Source organism: Strix uralensis, chromosome 32, assembly GCF_047716275.1.
Source record: "Strix uralensis isolate ZFMK-TIS-50842 chromosome 32, bStrUra1, whole genome shotgun sequence".
NCBI classification, from domain to species: domain Eukaryota; kingdom Metazoa; phylum Chordata; class Aves; order Strigiformes; family Strigidae; genus Strix; species Strix uralensis.
In genome coordinates, this window is record NC_134003.1 from 878957 (window position 1) to 892687 (window position 13731).

At 53.0% G+C, this 13731-nt stretch overlaps 1 protein-coding gene across 13 annotated transcripts; it reads right to left on the bottom strand.

Moving 5' to 3' along the window:
- Positions 1–171: 171 nt before the first annotated feature.
- Positions 172–12816, bottom strand: SLC25A44 (solute carrier family 25 member 44). 13 transcript variants are annotated; one of them, XM_074853061.1, is made up of 7 exons: positions 12730–12798; positions 11183–11312; positions 10093–10114; positions 8261–8371; positions 7184–7918; positions 3367–3494; positions 560–2828 (listed from the first exon to the last, which is right to left on the bottom strand). In XM_074853061.1, exons 5-7 carry the CDS (start codon positions 7803–7805, stop codon positions 2637–2639), a joined length of 942 nt encoding a protein of 313 aa, XP_074709162.1. In that variant the 5' UTR covers positions 7806–7918; positions 8261–8371; positions 10093–10114; positions 11183–11312; positions 12730–12798; the 3' UTR covers positions 560–2636. The 13 variants fall into 13 exon arrangements, 5 of the variants coding, with proteins under 5 accessions (XP_074709162.1, XP_074709161.1, XP_074709160.1 ...); XR_012626710.1 differs by lacking the exons at positions 10093–10114; positions 11183–11312 and having other exon boundaries at positions 560–1468; positions 1823–1879; positions 1976–2828; positions 7184–8371; positions 12730–12816; XR_012626712.1 differs by lacking the exons at positions 10093–10114; positions 11183–11312 and having other exon boundaries at positions 560–1468; positions 2379–2828; positions 7184–8371; positions 12730–12816.
- Between the last annotated feature and the right edge of the window lie 915 nt (positions 12817–13731).

Sequence of the window (13731 nt, forward strand, 5' to 3'; positions counted from 1 at the left end):
TGGAGGGGTTGAAGAGTCGGGTTGAGCCAGCGCTGAGCGATCTGGTGGAGTTGGGAACGGTCAGGGGGAGGTTCATGGTGGGGCTGGAGGAGCTTCAAGGGCTTTTCCAACCGAGAGGATTCTGGGATTCTATAATATTCTCGGTTAATGAAATAAAACGATCAAGCCTGAAGAATTCAAAAGGGGAAGAGTAATCCATGTTCAGCACCAAAAGAGAGGGAAAAGCAGTAAATCTCATTCATTTTTCCCTTGTCAAGATGCTGATTGTAAGAGCTAACCAGAACTAACCACGGCTTGTAAAGGAAGATCTGGACTTGCAACTAATCCATGGTTTCAGGTACCACACCTGCTCTAGCCTGGTTTTTTTCTGGCTTGTTCAGCTCTGCACGCTGTCACTGTCCCTGTTTTTTCAGGCAGCCTCGGCTGGTCAGGTCCCTCCTAGTGCTCCTCAGAAGGTGAAGTGCTAAAACCAAGAACACAGCCTTGTGAAATGACAGAAATTGGCTGAATCCCCTGGAAAATGCACTCACCGAGACTAATGCATTTTTAAACTCAGGCGTCAAATTGAAGGTCTCTGAAGTTTATTAGTTGTCAACAACTTCGCTGGTTACGAGAGGAATATTAAGCTTGAGAGCGTCTCCCTACGTTTGTGCTGTCTTGCCACTTCTGTGACACACACCAAGACTCACCCTGCTGGTAACCAGCAGAGGCTGGTTATTATTATTTCTTTTAATATTGGTATTACCACCGGCCTCGTGTGAGAACGGCGCTACCGTACGCTCAGGATACCTCCTCGCAATCTTGCGATGCTGCTGTTCCACTTTTTAGAGCGGAATCCGCTGACTGGTGTTGTCTTTCAAACAACAAAAACGCGACAGAAGAGCCACCTGCAGCACGCGCTGCTTGACCAGCTCTGTCAGTGGCTCAGGCACACATCACCTTATTTAACGCTGCGAAAAACAAAGGTGGGATTAAAAGGCTTTTGATGACTCAGCTGCAACCCCATTAAAGTGTCTTATAACCATGTTCTGCTCTTAAACATAAAAGTCCCTCTCCAACTTCAGCAGCATCTGTCTGTACTTGTTCCACCTCCAGCAGAAACTGTGGCACATCCAGTCTCTGCCTGGGCTGAACTGCAGACGTCGGGATGAAGGTAAGAACCACACTTAGCAAGTCCCAGGTGGAAAAGACGCCGGGCAGCAGCCACAGTTCGGCAGGATCGAGGCTACAACCAGGAATCCCTCGTTACGGCAGCGGGATGGACAGAGGCGCCGAGACATCTGTTATTTGGAGGCGTCTCTCTCGCCTCTCAGACACACAACTAACCTGGGTGAGCACCACGCGTGGGCTGGCATCAGGAGAGGCAAATCTCAACTACTGAGACCAGCAGAGGGAAGTCAAACTGTTCCTTCCTTCCTCCTCCCCAAGGAGCAGCCTCTTGCTTCATCACTCGATTGCAAGTTTGCATCTGGTAAAAAGCACAGGCCACAGCTCAGGGTTTTGATCCAGCAAGAGTGTGCAAAGAATCATCCTTGCCCTTCCCAAACAGGATAAGCAGGATTTAAACTTACAAAGTATTAGTGAACCTTACTTCTTATTCAATATGAACATGCCAATCAGGTTTGAACTGGATCAAAAGCCAGTACAAGCGTTTTTTTTTTTCCTTCCCCACCTCACATCCAGTTGGAGCTCTAATCACACTCGGTTCTCCTCTCGGCTGCTGGCAGCACAACAACCTGACACTTCCAAACACTTTGTGCTTAAACTAACTAAAGGTGGGAAGTGGCAGCGGCCACCCTGAACATGCAGTATTGACACTCACATTGAACAAGGCCACAGAACAACCACTCAAGTCCCCCAGAAATCAGAATAAGCTTCCCTAAAATAAAAAAAATTAAATAACAACAGATTAAAAACATCGGTTAGGTGTCAAAATTGCCATCAGCTAGTTACAAACAGCCAGCTCAACTCCTACCTTGCCTACCAGCCAGCTTGCTGTTTGAAGGATGAGAGATAGGAAACATTTTCCAAGAACATACAAAAAAGGTATGTACAGATCTATTCAAAACGCAGTAAAGAAGGTCTTAAGTGGCTCCAGGTTACTCTCGTCTCACATCTTCTAGAAATAAATGTGGGTGATTGGAGAAGTTTACTGGTCTATTCTATTTTTTCCAGCTTCCCACAGTACAACTGCAATCAGCACCCAACCCACCAGAGGGCTCTGCTGCAGCCTGTTAGACTCCCCTCCTCGGAAGTCTGGCAAAAATTAAAATAATTTAAAGAATAAACTGGCTTTTTGCTTCAGCCAGTAAGTCTTTAATTTAAAAAAAAAAAAAAAAAAAAGGGAATTAAGAACTTGCCAGGATGCGTTCACACACCTGGCTGCTTTTGAATGAACTGTCACAGGCAAACAACATTGCCAAAGGTCACATTTTGATGGTTTTAAGCAGAAACGGCAGCAGAGCATTGTATTACAATCAAATCTGAAGAGGTGAATTGCAGTCGCTCTTGCTTCTGCCTTGTACTGTGAAACCAGCTAGAGACAAAGGAGACAGCAGCCGCCTCTCCTGAGCTTTCAACCATGACAGTCCAAATTCAGCGGGTTCAACGGAAGATTTCCCTTCCAGCAGCTGCCTCTACCAGTGTCTCGAATCCACCAGCTCCGGGCGGAGGCTCAGCTTCTTCAGAGTTTCATACCCCACCACGATGACGATGGTGGAAGGAGTTGCCGAGATGATGCGAGCAGAGAGGCCTTTAGTCAGGCCCCAGGGCCCTTCCTCCGCCATGAGCTGTCTGAAGGTGAGGATGATGGAGCTCTTGCCTTCCACCTGCAAAGCCAGAAGAAATATTCACCGAGCTGCCAGACTTCATGCTGAGCTGCTCTGGGGTTCTGCTCCAATTGAAGACTCTAGAGACTACAGATCAGCCTGTCCAATAACCTTGATCTAGTCTCCAGAACTCCCCGAGGGGGGGAAAAAAAAATAAAGTAAGAAATCCTAAAGGGGCAGCAGTAAGTGGGATTCTTAGATCTGTCTCCTCCTTCCTCCCATCTAGAAGGGGCTGGATCAACACAACAGCTCAAGTCTCACTAAAAGCTGCTCGAAGCACCTCTCCTTTTCGGAAGGATGCCACATCTTCTGGGGAACCTCATTTGAGGCAGGCGAAGCCAGCCTCGCTACCTGAGCCGCCTCCTCTTAATGCTGACTGCAAATTAAGCAGCACGGTATCTAGGACAGAACAACCTACGAACTGAGAGAGAAGGGGAGCAGTTTACCTGAAGCCACAGAGATCAAAGAGCCGAGACCGAACCCCACCCCTGCGTCATGCTGCTGTTGCAGACAGACGTGCCGAGCAGGCTGAGCTTACCTGAACCCGAGCCCTGATGACATCCATGGGGTTGGTGAGCGTGGAAGCTGTCGCAGCTGCGAGCGGCCCCGATATAGCTTGCAGGAGGAGATGGGGACAGTCCTTAGGAGTCAAGCTCGAAAGCTGTTCTGGGAACAGGAGAGAGAGTAAAATTTCAGACGAACGGCTGCTTATCCTTAACTCCACCTGCTAATTTAGACTGATTTGCTGGGGGCAGAATCCCTGATTTACAACCTGTCACAGAATCCCAGAATCTGGGTTGGAAAAGCCCTTGAAGCTCCTCCAGTCCAACCATGAACCTCACCCTGACCGTTCCCAACTCCACCAGATCCCTCAGCGCTGGCTCAACCCGACTCTTCAACCCCTCCAGGGATGGGGACTCCCCCCCTGCCCTGGGCAGCCCATTCCAACGCCCAACAACCCCTTCTGCAAAGAAATCCTTCCGAAGAGCCAGTCTGACCCTGCCCTGGCGCAGCTTGAGGCCATTCCCTCTTGGCCTGCCGCTGGGTCCTTGGCTCAAGAGACTCCTCCCCCCTCTCTGCACCCTCCTTTCAGGGAGTTGCAGAGGGCCAGGAGGTCTCCCCTCAGCCTCCTCTTCTCCACACTAAACCCCCCCAGGTCCCTCAGCCGCTCCCCATCAGACCTGTGCTCCAGACCCTGCACCAGCTCCGTTGCCCTTCTCTGGACACGCTCGAGTCATTCAATGGCCTTTTTGGAGTGAGGGGCCCAAAACTGAACCCACTCATCGAGGGGCGGCCTCCCCAGTGCCGAGCCCAGGGGTCACATCCCTTCCCTGTCCCTGCTGGCCACGCCAGTGCTGGTACAAGCCAGGATGCCATTGGCCTTCTTGGCCCCCTGGGCACACTGCTGGCTCATTACCAATCCCCCCCAGGTCCCTCTCTGACTGGCAGCTCTCCAGCCACTCCTCCCCAGGCCTGTAGCGCTGCTGGGCGTTGTTGTGGCCCAAGTGCAGAAGTCACCCACAGAACGTCTAAGTGGTGCTTTCTAGACCCACCAGAAGTTAGCAACACGCAGGGAGAAAGCCCGTAAACACCCCGGCAGCTCAGCGCTCCATCACGTAGCCTCTGGTCAGCTCAAACACAGACTCTCAGACCCGCTGGGCAGAAAAGGCTTGTACGTCCCCAAAACAGAGCATGGAAACGTTCACCCCCCCTTTAAAAGGCAGAGGGGGGAACCTTTAGAGAAGACTATCAAAAGTTGTCTGCAGAGATTCGTGCGGATCCAGGAAGCTGTCACTGCCACAGAGCTCACTGTCACAGAGATATCCCCACGGTGTCCCGCCGGGGGATCTCCAAGGAGAAAAGCGCTGGGCTCTGCTCGTCCCAGGGATTTCCTCACTCTGCTCCTGCTACCTGGCAACCGGGATTGGAAACTCCCACACTTTTACCGATTCAAGTTGTAGGGAAGACAGTCCAAAAGTCCCAGTTTCTTTGGGTGATGCGGTGGTTGTGTCTATCTGGTGAGAGGGAAGGAAGCTGCTCTGTTTGCGACCCGGAACGCCGATCGGAATCACTGCCAGCAGTGTACTTTGAATGCCGAGGAAGGTCCAGTGACCCGGGCTGCTGCCAGCCGAGACCAGCACACGACCCAGGGACAGAGGACTAGAAAAAGCAGCCAAAGCAGAGATGTACTGACAGCCGGGGCTACATTTACCATCAGACTTAGTCTTTCACTGCAGAAGACTAGGAAAGAGAGCAAACACCTGAAAGAGGCAAGCTCCGTTCTGTCCAGATCAACTTGCGTGTTCTTAGACGGCCACTTTTGAACCCTTTTGCCATGAAAGTCTTACAACTGATACAGTGGATTTGGTATTAAAATTTTTTGATGTGGAGAGCAAAGGGAGCACTCCCAAAAAGCTCAGGCTGGACCAACATCCCAAGCTGCTGTTGCCATTTAAACACAGCAGATGCGTAACCGACGCTCCTCACTGTCACCAGACTGGGCCCGCTCTGAAAAACAAACTAGGCATTTGAGACACCTGTATTTTTAAGAGCAGGTGATTTTCAAGATATACTTTAAGCCTAGTACAGTGAAATCTAAGCCTCTCATTATCATCACTTTTAGGCAGATTGCTACTAGGTAAATATTAGTCTAAAAACCACATGCAAAGCTGCACGACAGAAATCTAAAGGATTATCAGGGGAAAATAAGTAAATCGTAGCTGGGCAATATCTTTAGTATTTGGGAACACCCTGAGGATTACCAGAGCTGAGCTAGGGAGAGAACATACTGTTAAGTGGAGTTTTATATCACAAGGCTTGGTGCCAGTTTTAAAGCTCTGGAAACTGAACCATGATCTTAAGGCACAAAACCACAGAAGAGTCACAGTCAACAGCTCCGTGTCCGAGCGGAGAGCGGTGACGAGTGGTGTCCTCGGGGGTCGTGCTGGGGCTGGCACTCTGTAACAGCTTTGCTGGGGACATGGACAGCGGGATCGAGGCACCCTCAGCAAGTTCACTGACAACACCGAGCTGTGTGGTGCGGTGACACACTGAGGGAAGGGATGTGCCATCCCAAGGGACCTGGACAGGCTGGAGAGGTGGGGCTGTGTCAACCTCGTGGAGTTCAACAAGGCCAAGGGCAAGGTCCTGCCCATGGGTGGGGGTAACCCCAAGCACAAATCCAGGCTGGAAGAGGCGTGGCTGGAGAGCAGCCCCTGGGAGGACTTGGCGGGGTTGGTGGGTGGAAAACTGCCTGTGAGCCAGCAATGGGTGCTGGCAGCCCAGAAAGCCACCCATGTGCTGGGCTGCACCCAGAGCAGTGTGGGCAGCAGGGTGAGGGGGGGATTCTCCCCCTCTGCTCCACTCTCGGGAGACCCCCCTGCAGTGCTGGGTCCAGCTCTGGGGGCACCAACAGCAGAAGGACACGGACCTGCTCGAGCGGGGCCAGAGGAGGCCACGAAGATGCTCGGGGGGCTGGAGCACCCCCCTGTGAGGACAGGCTGAGAGAGTTGGGGGGTTCAGCTGGAGAAGAGAAGGCTCCGGGGAGACCTTAGAGCGGCCTCCCAGGACTGAAAGGGGCTACAGGAAAGGGGGGAGGGACTCTTGATCGGGGGGAGGGATAGAATGAGCAGCAATGGTTTTAAACTGAATGAGGGGAGATTTAGATGAGATCCAAGGAAGAAATTCTTCCCCATGAGGGTGGGGAGGCCCTGGCACAGGTTGCCCAGAGAAGCTGTGGCTGCCCCTCCCTGGAAGGGTTCAAGGCCAGGTTGGATGGGGCTTTGGGCAACCTGGGCTAGTGGAAGGTGTCCCCGCTTGGGGCAGGGAGTGGGAACTAGATGGACTTTAAGGTCCCTTCCAACCCAAACCATTCTGTTATTTGGTTTTGCTCTGAGACTTGTAGCTCTAGAAGTTTTTTTGCCATATACGAGACTCCCGAGTCAATGTGAACTGAAGGACAAATTATACTGACACGGTGGCTTCAGAACTCTGCCCAGTGCCAGACAAGAACCTTCCTCACTTCCATGCAAAGTCAGCATCGTTTGGGATTAGTGGAAGAGAAAGTTCAAGTAGATGTATCGAGTCCCTCTTGCCTAGAGCTATCTAGTTTTAAGTCCTCTAGCACTGAGGCCTCTACTCTTTGACTCCACATTTAAAACAACGCCCTGCTCAACCTTCCACCCAACATCCGCAAAATTCGTTTAAATTGGACACAGCTTTTTGTTTTGGGGTTCTGCCCCCACCCCAAATCAAAGAGAGAAAGCAAATCACACTGGGTCCAGAGTTTCAGAGTGGATCTGGGGGGCTTCTAGGTCTCCTGGGGTAAGATACATTCAAAGTCTCCTTTCACTTACCGGCATAGAAGTGGTAGAAGGGCCACCAGACCGCACTGTTGGGAATATAGGTGAGCAGCGAGGCCACGTAGCCCCTGTAGAAGCCTCTAAAGCCATCGGCCTTGAAAATCTGTACAATGATGTCCTTGGTTTGGCCAAAGACCAACATCCGCTTGCCATCTTGGTTCTGCACCTTAAACCTGCCCATGCTTTCCCCTTTCCTCTGCATCATGAGATGCTGGGAGATGACATCGATGGGCACCGTGATGCTCTGGGCCACCAGAGAGGCTGAGCCACCGGCCACCAGAGACTTCACAGCATTGTTGTTGTTGTACCGTGACACATACTTTCGGGTGAGCTCATACGTTGTCACATAGCACTGGCCAGAGATCAGGGTGAAAGTGTTGACCAAAAAGCCACGGTAGAGCCCAGCTGTCCCTTCTGTCCGCAGGATTTTCACAAAAGCATCAAAAGTCCCGTTGTATAGGCTCTTGCCCTTCTGAACCTGCAACCGTGTCCGGATGAGCGTGAAGGGGTAAACGCTCACCCGGATCATCATAGTCATGCAAATCCCAAACACGTAGAATTTCCTTTTGTCCAGGTGCTCCCACTCGATGATGGGGATGTTGCGTTTGTCCTCCATGACTCCTCAGAGTGGGGTAGGAGAGGTGGCGTGTCCCAGATCTACCTCAAAAGTACAGAGTGGATCCAGGCTCAGCCCTCCTGTCTTGACCGACTAGGCTGAGGCGCTGGCATCTGAAACGAGAGACACTTTCAGTAGAGGACGAAGCACCTCAGTTAGCTAAAGCACCCTACCTCACCTAACTCTGCTGATTTTCCTGCAGTACGCAGAGTGCCCTTGCGTAAACCATTCTGCTGGCAGAGCGGCGGGACCGTAACCTCAGCGAGCGGGGCCGTATCACGCGGCTGACGGCGGCGCCTTCTGATGTCACCGTAGCTCGTTGTTAAACTCTAACAGCACACGCGGCACTTCTCACGATGGTCTAGACTACTCTGCTGCAAATCCAAGCTTGCCGGACTTTGCAAAGCGGTTTGAGATCCACAGAGGAAGAGCTTTGTCCCAAAAGCAAGCGCTACCTTTTAACGAGCACGCAGGAACATGGACCGTCAACCAAAGCAGCTTCTCCCCAGTCATTCCGGGTTCGGGATGCTCCTGGATGTCAGGGTGTCACTTGTCAGTCCCAGGCTCTGTACAAAGAAGGAAGCGACAAGTCTCCATTTGTGTTCCCAGATTCCTCGCACAAATGAGACAAGTTTTTCTGGGCATTTCCATTTTGACTTTCCTAAAGCTGGAGGGTGATGTAAGCCAGGGAAGGGATTGGAAGGGAAGGGAAGGTCGTGAAAAGAGGGGCAGCAATGAGAGAACAAGGCAAAAACAGCCACATAGAGTGTCCATGTTGATGACTGAGATCCTGAAAAGAAAGGGTTAAAAGTCCCCGCTCAGGGATCTCTCAGCTGAGCAGGGCCTAACTGCGCTTTTCAGCTAAGGCGAGCAAAGTTCATCCTCACTTCCAATACCTCATCATCACTTCTGGGAACGCTCACAAACCTGCCATCCCTCCAACCCTGGCAGCATTCAGAGTGCCGGCAGCGGAGGGATGAGGAGGGGAGGGCCTGGCTCAGCCTCCTCCAGCAGCCCCTGCCCCTGGCTCCTGCCCTGCTGCGCTATCGGCGCGGCTCATCCCGTCCCAGCAGCTGCTTCCCCAGGACAAGACTCTCAGCAGTTCCATCCGCTGCCCTTTTGGCTGTAATTTGCTCTAACTTGGTGTATGATTAACCAAGCTTGAAAAGCAGCTGATCTCCTTGCAGGGCCGGGTATAGACAAGCAAAAAGAGAAGAGCATCTCAAAGAATCACCTCAACGTGAAACGGATTCCTCCACTGACCACGAGGATTTTCTTTCCGTATCACAAAAGGCCTACAGGTCTTCAGGAGTAACAGAATACTAATTTTTTAGAAAGGGCTTGACTGCCGCTGCATCCCAGCTTACATTTGAGGCAAACGGGTATTTGAAGTCCGTGCAGAGGCACGAGCTGAGCTGTCGGAGAGCAGAGCAATACCAAGCAGCTCCACTCGCAAACGCAGAAACTGGCACAAGCGTGGCCGAACCAGGGAACCGAAAACAGATTCAGTGTCGACTGAGTGAGAACTCAAATTTAACACGAGATGCAGTCGACATCGTACACCGATTTGGGGGCTGTTTTATGTTATCAGGTCAGGAAGACCACAGCATAAACGTCTCCCAGTTGCAGACTTCGTGAAGAGCTCAAAGAGCCAAGAACCATCTGGTTAGAAACGCAAGAACAAAACAATGGCAATTATCTACCTCTGGCACAGAGAAGAAATTACGATTATGAAATTATGGTAGGGGGGTGCTACTAACAGCCCATTTCATTGCCTATCTGCCAACAAAATATTTGCTTAACATCAGTAAACAGTGTTACAGGCTGCCATGGCTCCTGCTGATGGACAGTGAAGTTAAAAATACCCAAGGGCATCCGGGTCCAACAGAGAGGGTGGGGGAAGCCCTGTTTTACCGAGCACAAAGAAAACTACACTTCATTGTTACAGTCAATTGACTTGACAGATAACGCAGAACAAACACCATGGCTTGTCTAAACAAAAGTTGTATTGCTTTAATTATAATTACAGCATTGCTAGTTCACTAATACAGGCATAATTAGACGGCATAAAGCTTCCTACACAGGAATTACCTGCACACAGCACCTACGAAAGCATAATTTTGTTCTTGTTAGGAGTCCCACTAGCTTAATATTTTATAAAAAAAAAAGTCTAGCCAATGCAATTTTCTGGTGAAGCCTGAGGGTTTGGTCCATACTCCAAATTCCTCTGCCACCCAAAACCTGAACCATACGCAACAGAGCTCCCCACGTCAAAGGTAAGGTGTACCTGCTAAGAAAAGTCCTCAGTGCTGCAATAAGGGAAACAAATAAATAATAATTAAAAAGTATCCCTGATTTTTATTTAGTTTTATGTGCTACAGTGCTTTGTCTTTAGAATTTTACCCTCCTTGAGGAAATAACTGTACTTTCTTTGGACTCTTACTGATTTCATTGAGGATCTAAACTAGAAAGCCAACGTCACTTTACAGAATCACAGAATCGTCTCGGTTGGAAAGGACTTTGAAGATCATCTAGTCCAACCTTTAACCTGGCATTGGCAGTGTCCAACTCCACCAGATCCCTCAGCGCTGGGTCAACCCGACTCTTCAACCCCTCCAGGGATGGGGACTCCCCCCCTGCCCTGGGCAGCCCATTCCAACGCCCAACAACCCCTTCTGCAAAGAAATCCTTCCTAAGAGCCAGTCTGACCCTGCCCTGGCGCAGCTTGAGGCCATTCCCTCTTGGCCTGCCGCTGGCTCCTTGGCTCAAGAGACTCCTCCCCCCTCTCTGCACCCTCCTTTCAGGGAGTTGCAGAGGGCCAGGAGGTCTCCCCTCAGCCTCCTCTTCTCCACACTAAACCCCCCCAGGTCCCTCAGCCGCTCCCCATCAGACCTGTGCTCCAGACCCTGCACCAGCTCCGTTGCCCTTCTCTGGACACGCTCGAGTCATTCAATGGCCTTTTTGGAGTGAGGGGCCCAAAACTGAACCCACTCATCGAGGGGCGGCCTTACCAGTGCCAAGTACAGGGGCAAGATCCCTTCCCTGTCCCTGCTGGCCACGCTAGTGCTGGTACAAGCCAGGATGCCATTGGCCTTCTTGGCCCCCTGGGCACACTGCTGGCTTTAATCCCAGGGCCCACGAGCAAAGTTCCACCTGCGGGGAGGTGAGGAGGGAAGGCATCCTGGCATCACCAGGGATGCTTCATGGCCACAATTCTCACTCTGCCAAGATGAGAATTTTGCTCAGAGCATTTATTCTTCCAGAAATTAAATCCAGAGCCTTTCTCAGAGCAGTGATCCTGTCGTGCCCAGTTTCAGTTTGATGATCTTTCGGGGAGATCGATACAAAAGTAATTGCTAAATCTCAAAAGAACTGACCTGCCCTCCAAAATGAAATACAAGTACGGCAGCTTCCCTCCCAGGTCACAGAGCCATTCTGTACTTCAACACTCGAAGTTTCCACACCAAAACTACACTTCAATAGATCTATACAGATGGTGACTTCTCACTATGAATAGAAAAGCATTTCTTGAGTTTCTGCCTAGAAATTAAAGCAGAGGATTACCAAGCAGACTGCACCTGCTTCTGCTCTCTCGTTAGTTTGTTGTCTGACCTACAGGATACAGCTTCAGTCTTCTAAACACAGACCACAACTTAGTATGACACCCCCCCCCCCCCGCCAATTTATCTCCTCTTTAATTCAGCCCTATCAATCTGTTCTCCAAACCGTTTTTGCTGCAGCTGTATCTAAACATGATTCTTTGGCAAATAAAGACAGGGCCTTTGTGTACCCCTGGCCAAGGATGTCTCCTGCTCAGCATACTAATGCCTTCGCACGCCGGCCTGGGAACCATCCAGAAGCAGGCGGCGAGGCCGAGCTCCAACCACTGTACACGGTTGCCTGTGGAGATGCTCTCAAGTGGGAAAACACGAGATCAAACAAATCCACTACAAGTCTCTCAAATTTGAAGCCTTTTATCTGTGCCACGCTACGCCGAACCCGCTCTAAGTAGGCAGCTCCGCTTTCAGTCTTTACCGTGGCGCTCCTTAAATTTACCCCAGGATTGAAGCGGATATAAAAACTGCCTCGGTGATAATCAGAGGCCCTCCGTGAGCGGCTGGCTCTCTGTAAACGAGGCGGAGGCACTCGAAGGCCAGCGCTTCCCAACACACCCACAACCTCCCGTACGCTGGAGCTGGGCAGCTGGCGCAGCCACCCGCCCTCCCACCTTAGAGATGAAGCCATCAGTGCTTATGTTTGGCCAGGCAAAAAAAAAAATCCGATGTGCTCTAAAAGCGGCGAACACGTGCAAAGTTTGGTACGGTACCCGCTCAAGGTCACCGTGTGGATGAGCAGTTGTGCGGACGCGAAGCCTTTCCCAGCGCCGCGGTTTCATGTCGCTGGCGTGTCCCCCGCTCTCCCCCCACGCAGCTTCGCGTCCTGCAGCCCCCCGACGGCGCAGGGAACCTCCATCCCCTTCCCCGCCTCCACCCCCTTCCCCGCCCGCCCCTGGGCTCCTCGGCAGCGCAGCACCCACCTCCTCACCCAAAGGGATCTTGCACCAAACCGCCTCCTCCGGCCTCTCCCCGCGGCCCGGCCCCGCGCTGCCCCTCACCCCAGGTTCCCTGCAGGCCCCGGAGCGCCCCCCGCCAGCCGCCCCCCTTCCGCTGGCTGCCCCGGGAGCTCCCCATCACCCACCTGCAGCGGACCCCCACAGCCAGCCCCGCACCCCAACCCCCCCGCACCTTCCTAACCCCCCCCCAGCAGCTGCCCCCCCTCCACCATCCAGCCGCCCCCAGCACCGGCCCCGAGCCGGGCCACCACCGTCCTGCCCCGCCGCCACTCGCCCAAGCTAAGGCCTCCGAGCCCCCCCGCCGCCTCTTGCCCCGCTCCCCGGGCCCGGCCTCCTCCGCCGCCCCCTCACCTCAAGCCGGCGGGCGGGAGGCCCCCGCCCCGCCCCGCCGCCGGCCGGTCCCGCCACCCCATGGCCGCTCCCCCCCGTCGGTGGCCGCCGGCCGGAAGTGAACGGCGGCAACACGTCGGGGCGTCGCGCGCCACCCGACCAATCAGCGCCCGAGCACCGGCGCCATCTTGGGGAAGGGCTGACGCCGCTCCGGAAGAGATGTCGCCCACTTCCGGCCACAGTAAAGAGGGCGGCGGCCCCTCAGCCCCGGGCGGACGCGCGGGGAACGGAGTGCGCATGCGCACAGCGGGAGGCCTCGCCTGCGCCCTCACCTTAAAGGGACAGCACCGAATTACACATCTTAAAGGGACAGCGGCCCCTTAACGACTGGGTTCGACTCCTGTCTTCCACGGGAAGAATTCACGTGTTGGCTGGTGGAAGGGCAGAGGGCGCGGCGGGGTGGGGAAAAGAGCAGAGATGCACTGAAAGTTGAAGTTGGAGGTTGCAGAAAGCTGGGGATGAGCCTCTTTAATCAAGTAATAAGTGATAGGACAAGAAGGAATGGCCTCAAGTTGCACCAGGGCGGGTTTAGACTGGGTATAAGGAAGGATTTCTTTGCAGAAGGGGTTGTTGGGCGTTGGAATGGGCTGCCCAGGGCAGGGGGGGAGTCCCCATCCCTGGAGGGGTTGAAGAGTCGGGTTGAGCCAGCGCTGAGGGATCTGGTGGAGTTGGGAACGGTCAGGGTGAGGTTCATGGTCGGGCTGGAGGAGCTTCAAGGGCTTTTCCAACCCAGATGACTCTGGGATTCTGTGAGAGGACGGGAGTGATGGGTGGGGGTAAGAGGGACATTTCCCCCTTCTGGTGGGTGTGTGGGTCTCTCCCTTGCCCCTCGTTGCACATACACACCTTTGCACACCCCCATGTTGCACAGACGTGCACACCCCCCCCACACCCCCGAAAGCCTGAGAGGGGCCTGGCACTGCCCTCCTGGGGCTGCTCCTTGGACCCAGCAGCACAACGCAG

What these genes read in the sequence shown, in the direction of transcription:
- SLC25A44 (XM_074853062.1), bottom strand. Translation starts at nt 7,805, where the DNA reads ATGGAGGACAAACGCAACATCCCCATCATCGAGTGGGAGCACCTGGAC. An exon ending in CTTCTACCACTTCTATGCCG is followed by an intron (nt 3,495 to 7,183) that starts GTAAGTGAAAGG and finishes TCCTGTTCCCAG; the next exon opens with AACAGCTTTCGAGCTTGACT. An exon ending in TCATCAGGGCTCGGGTTCAG is followed by an intron (nt 2,829 to 3,366) that starts GTAAGCTCAGCC and finishes CTGGCTTTGCAG; the next exon opens with GTGGAAGGCAAGAGCTCCAT.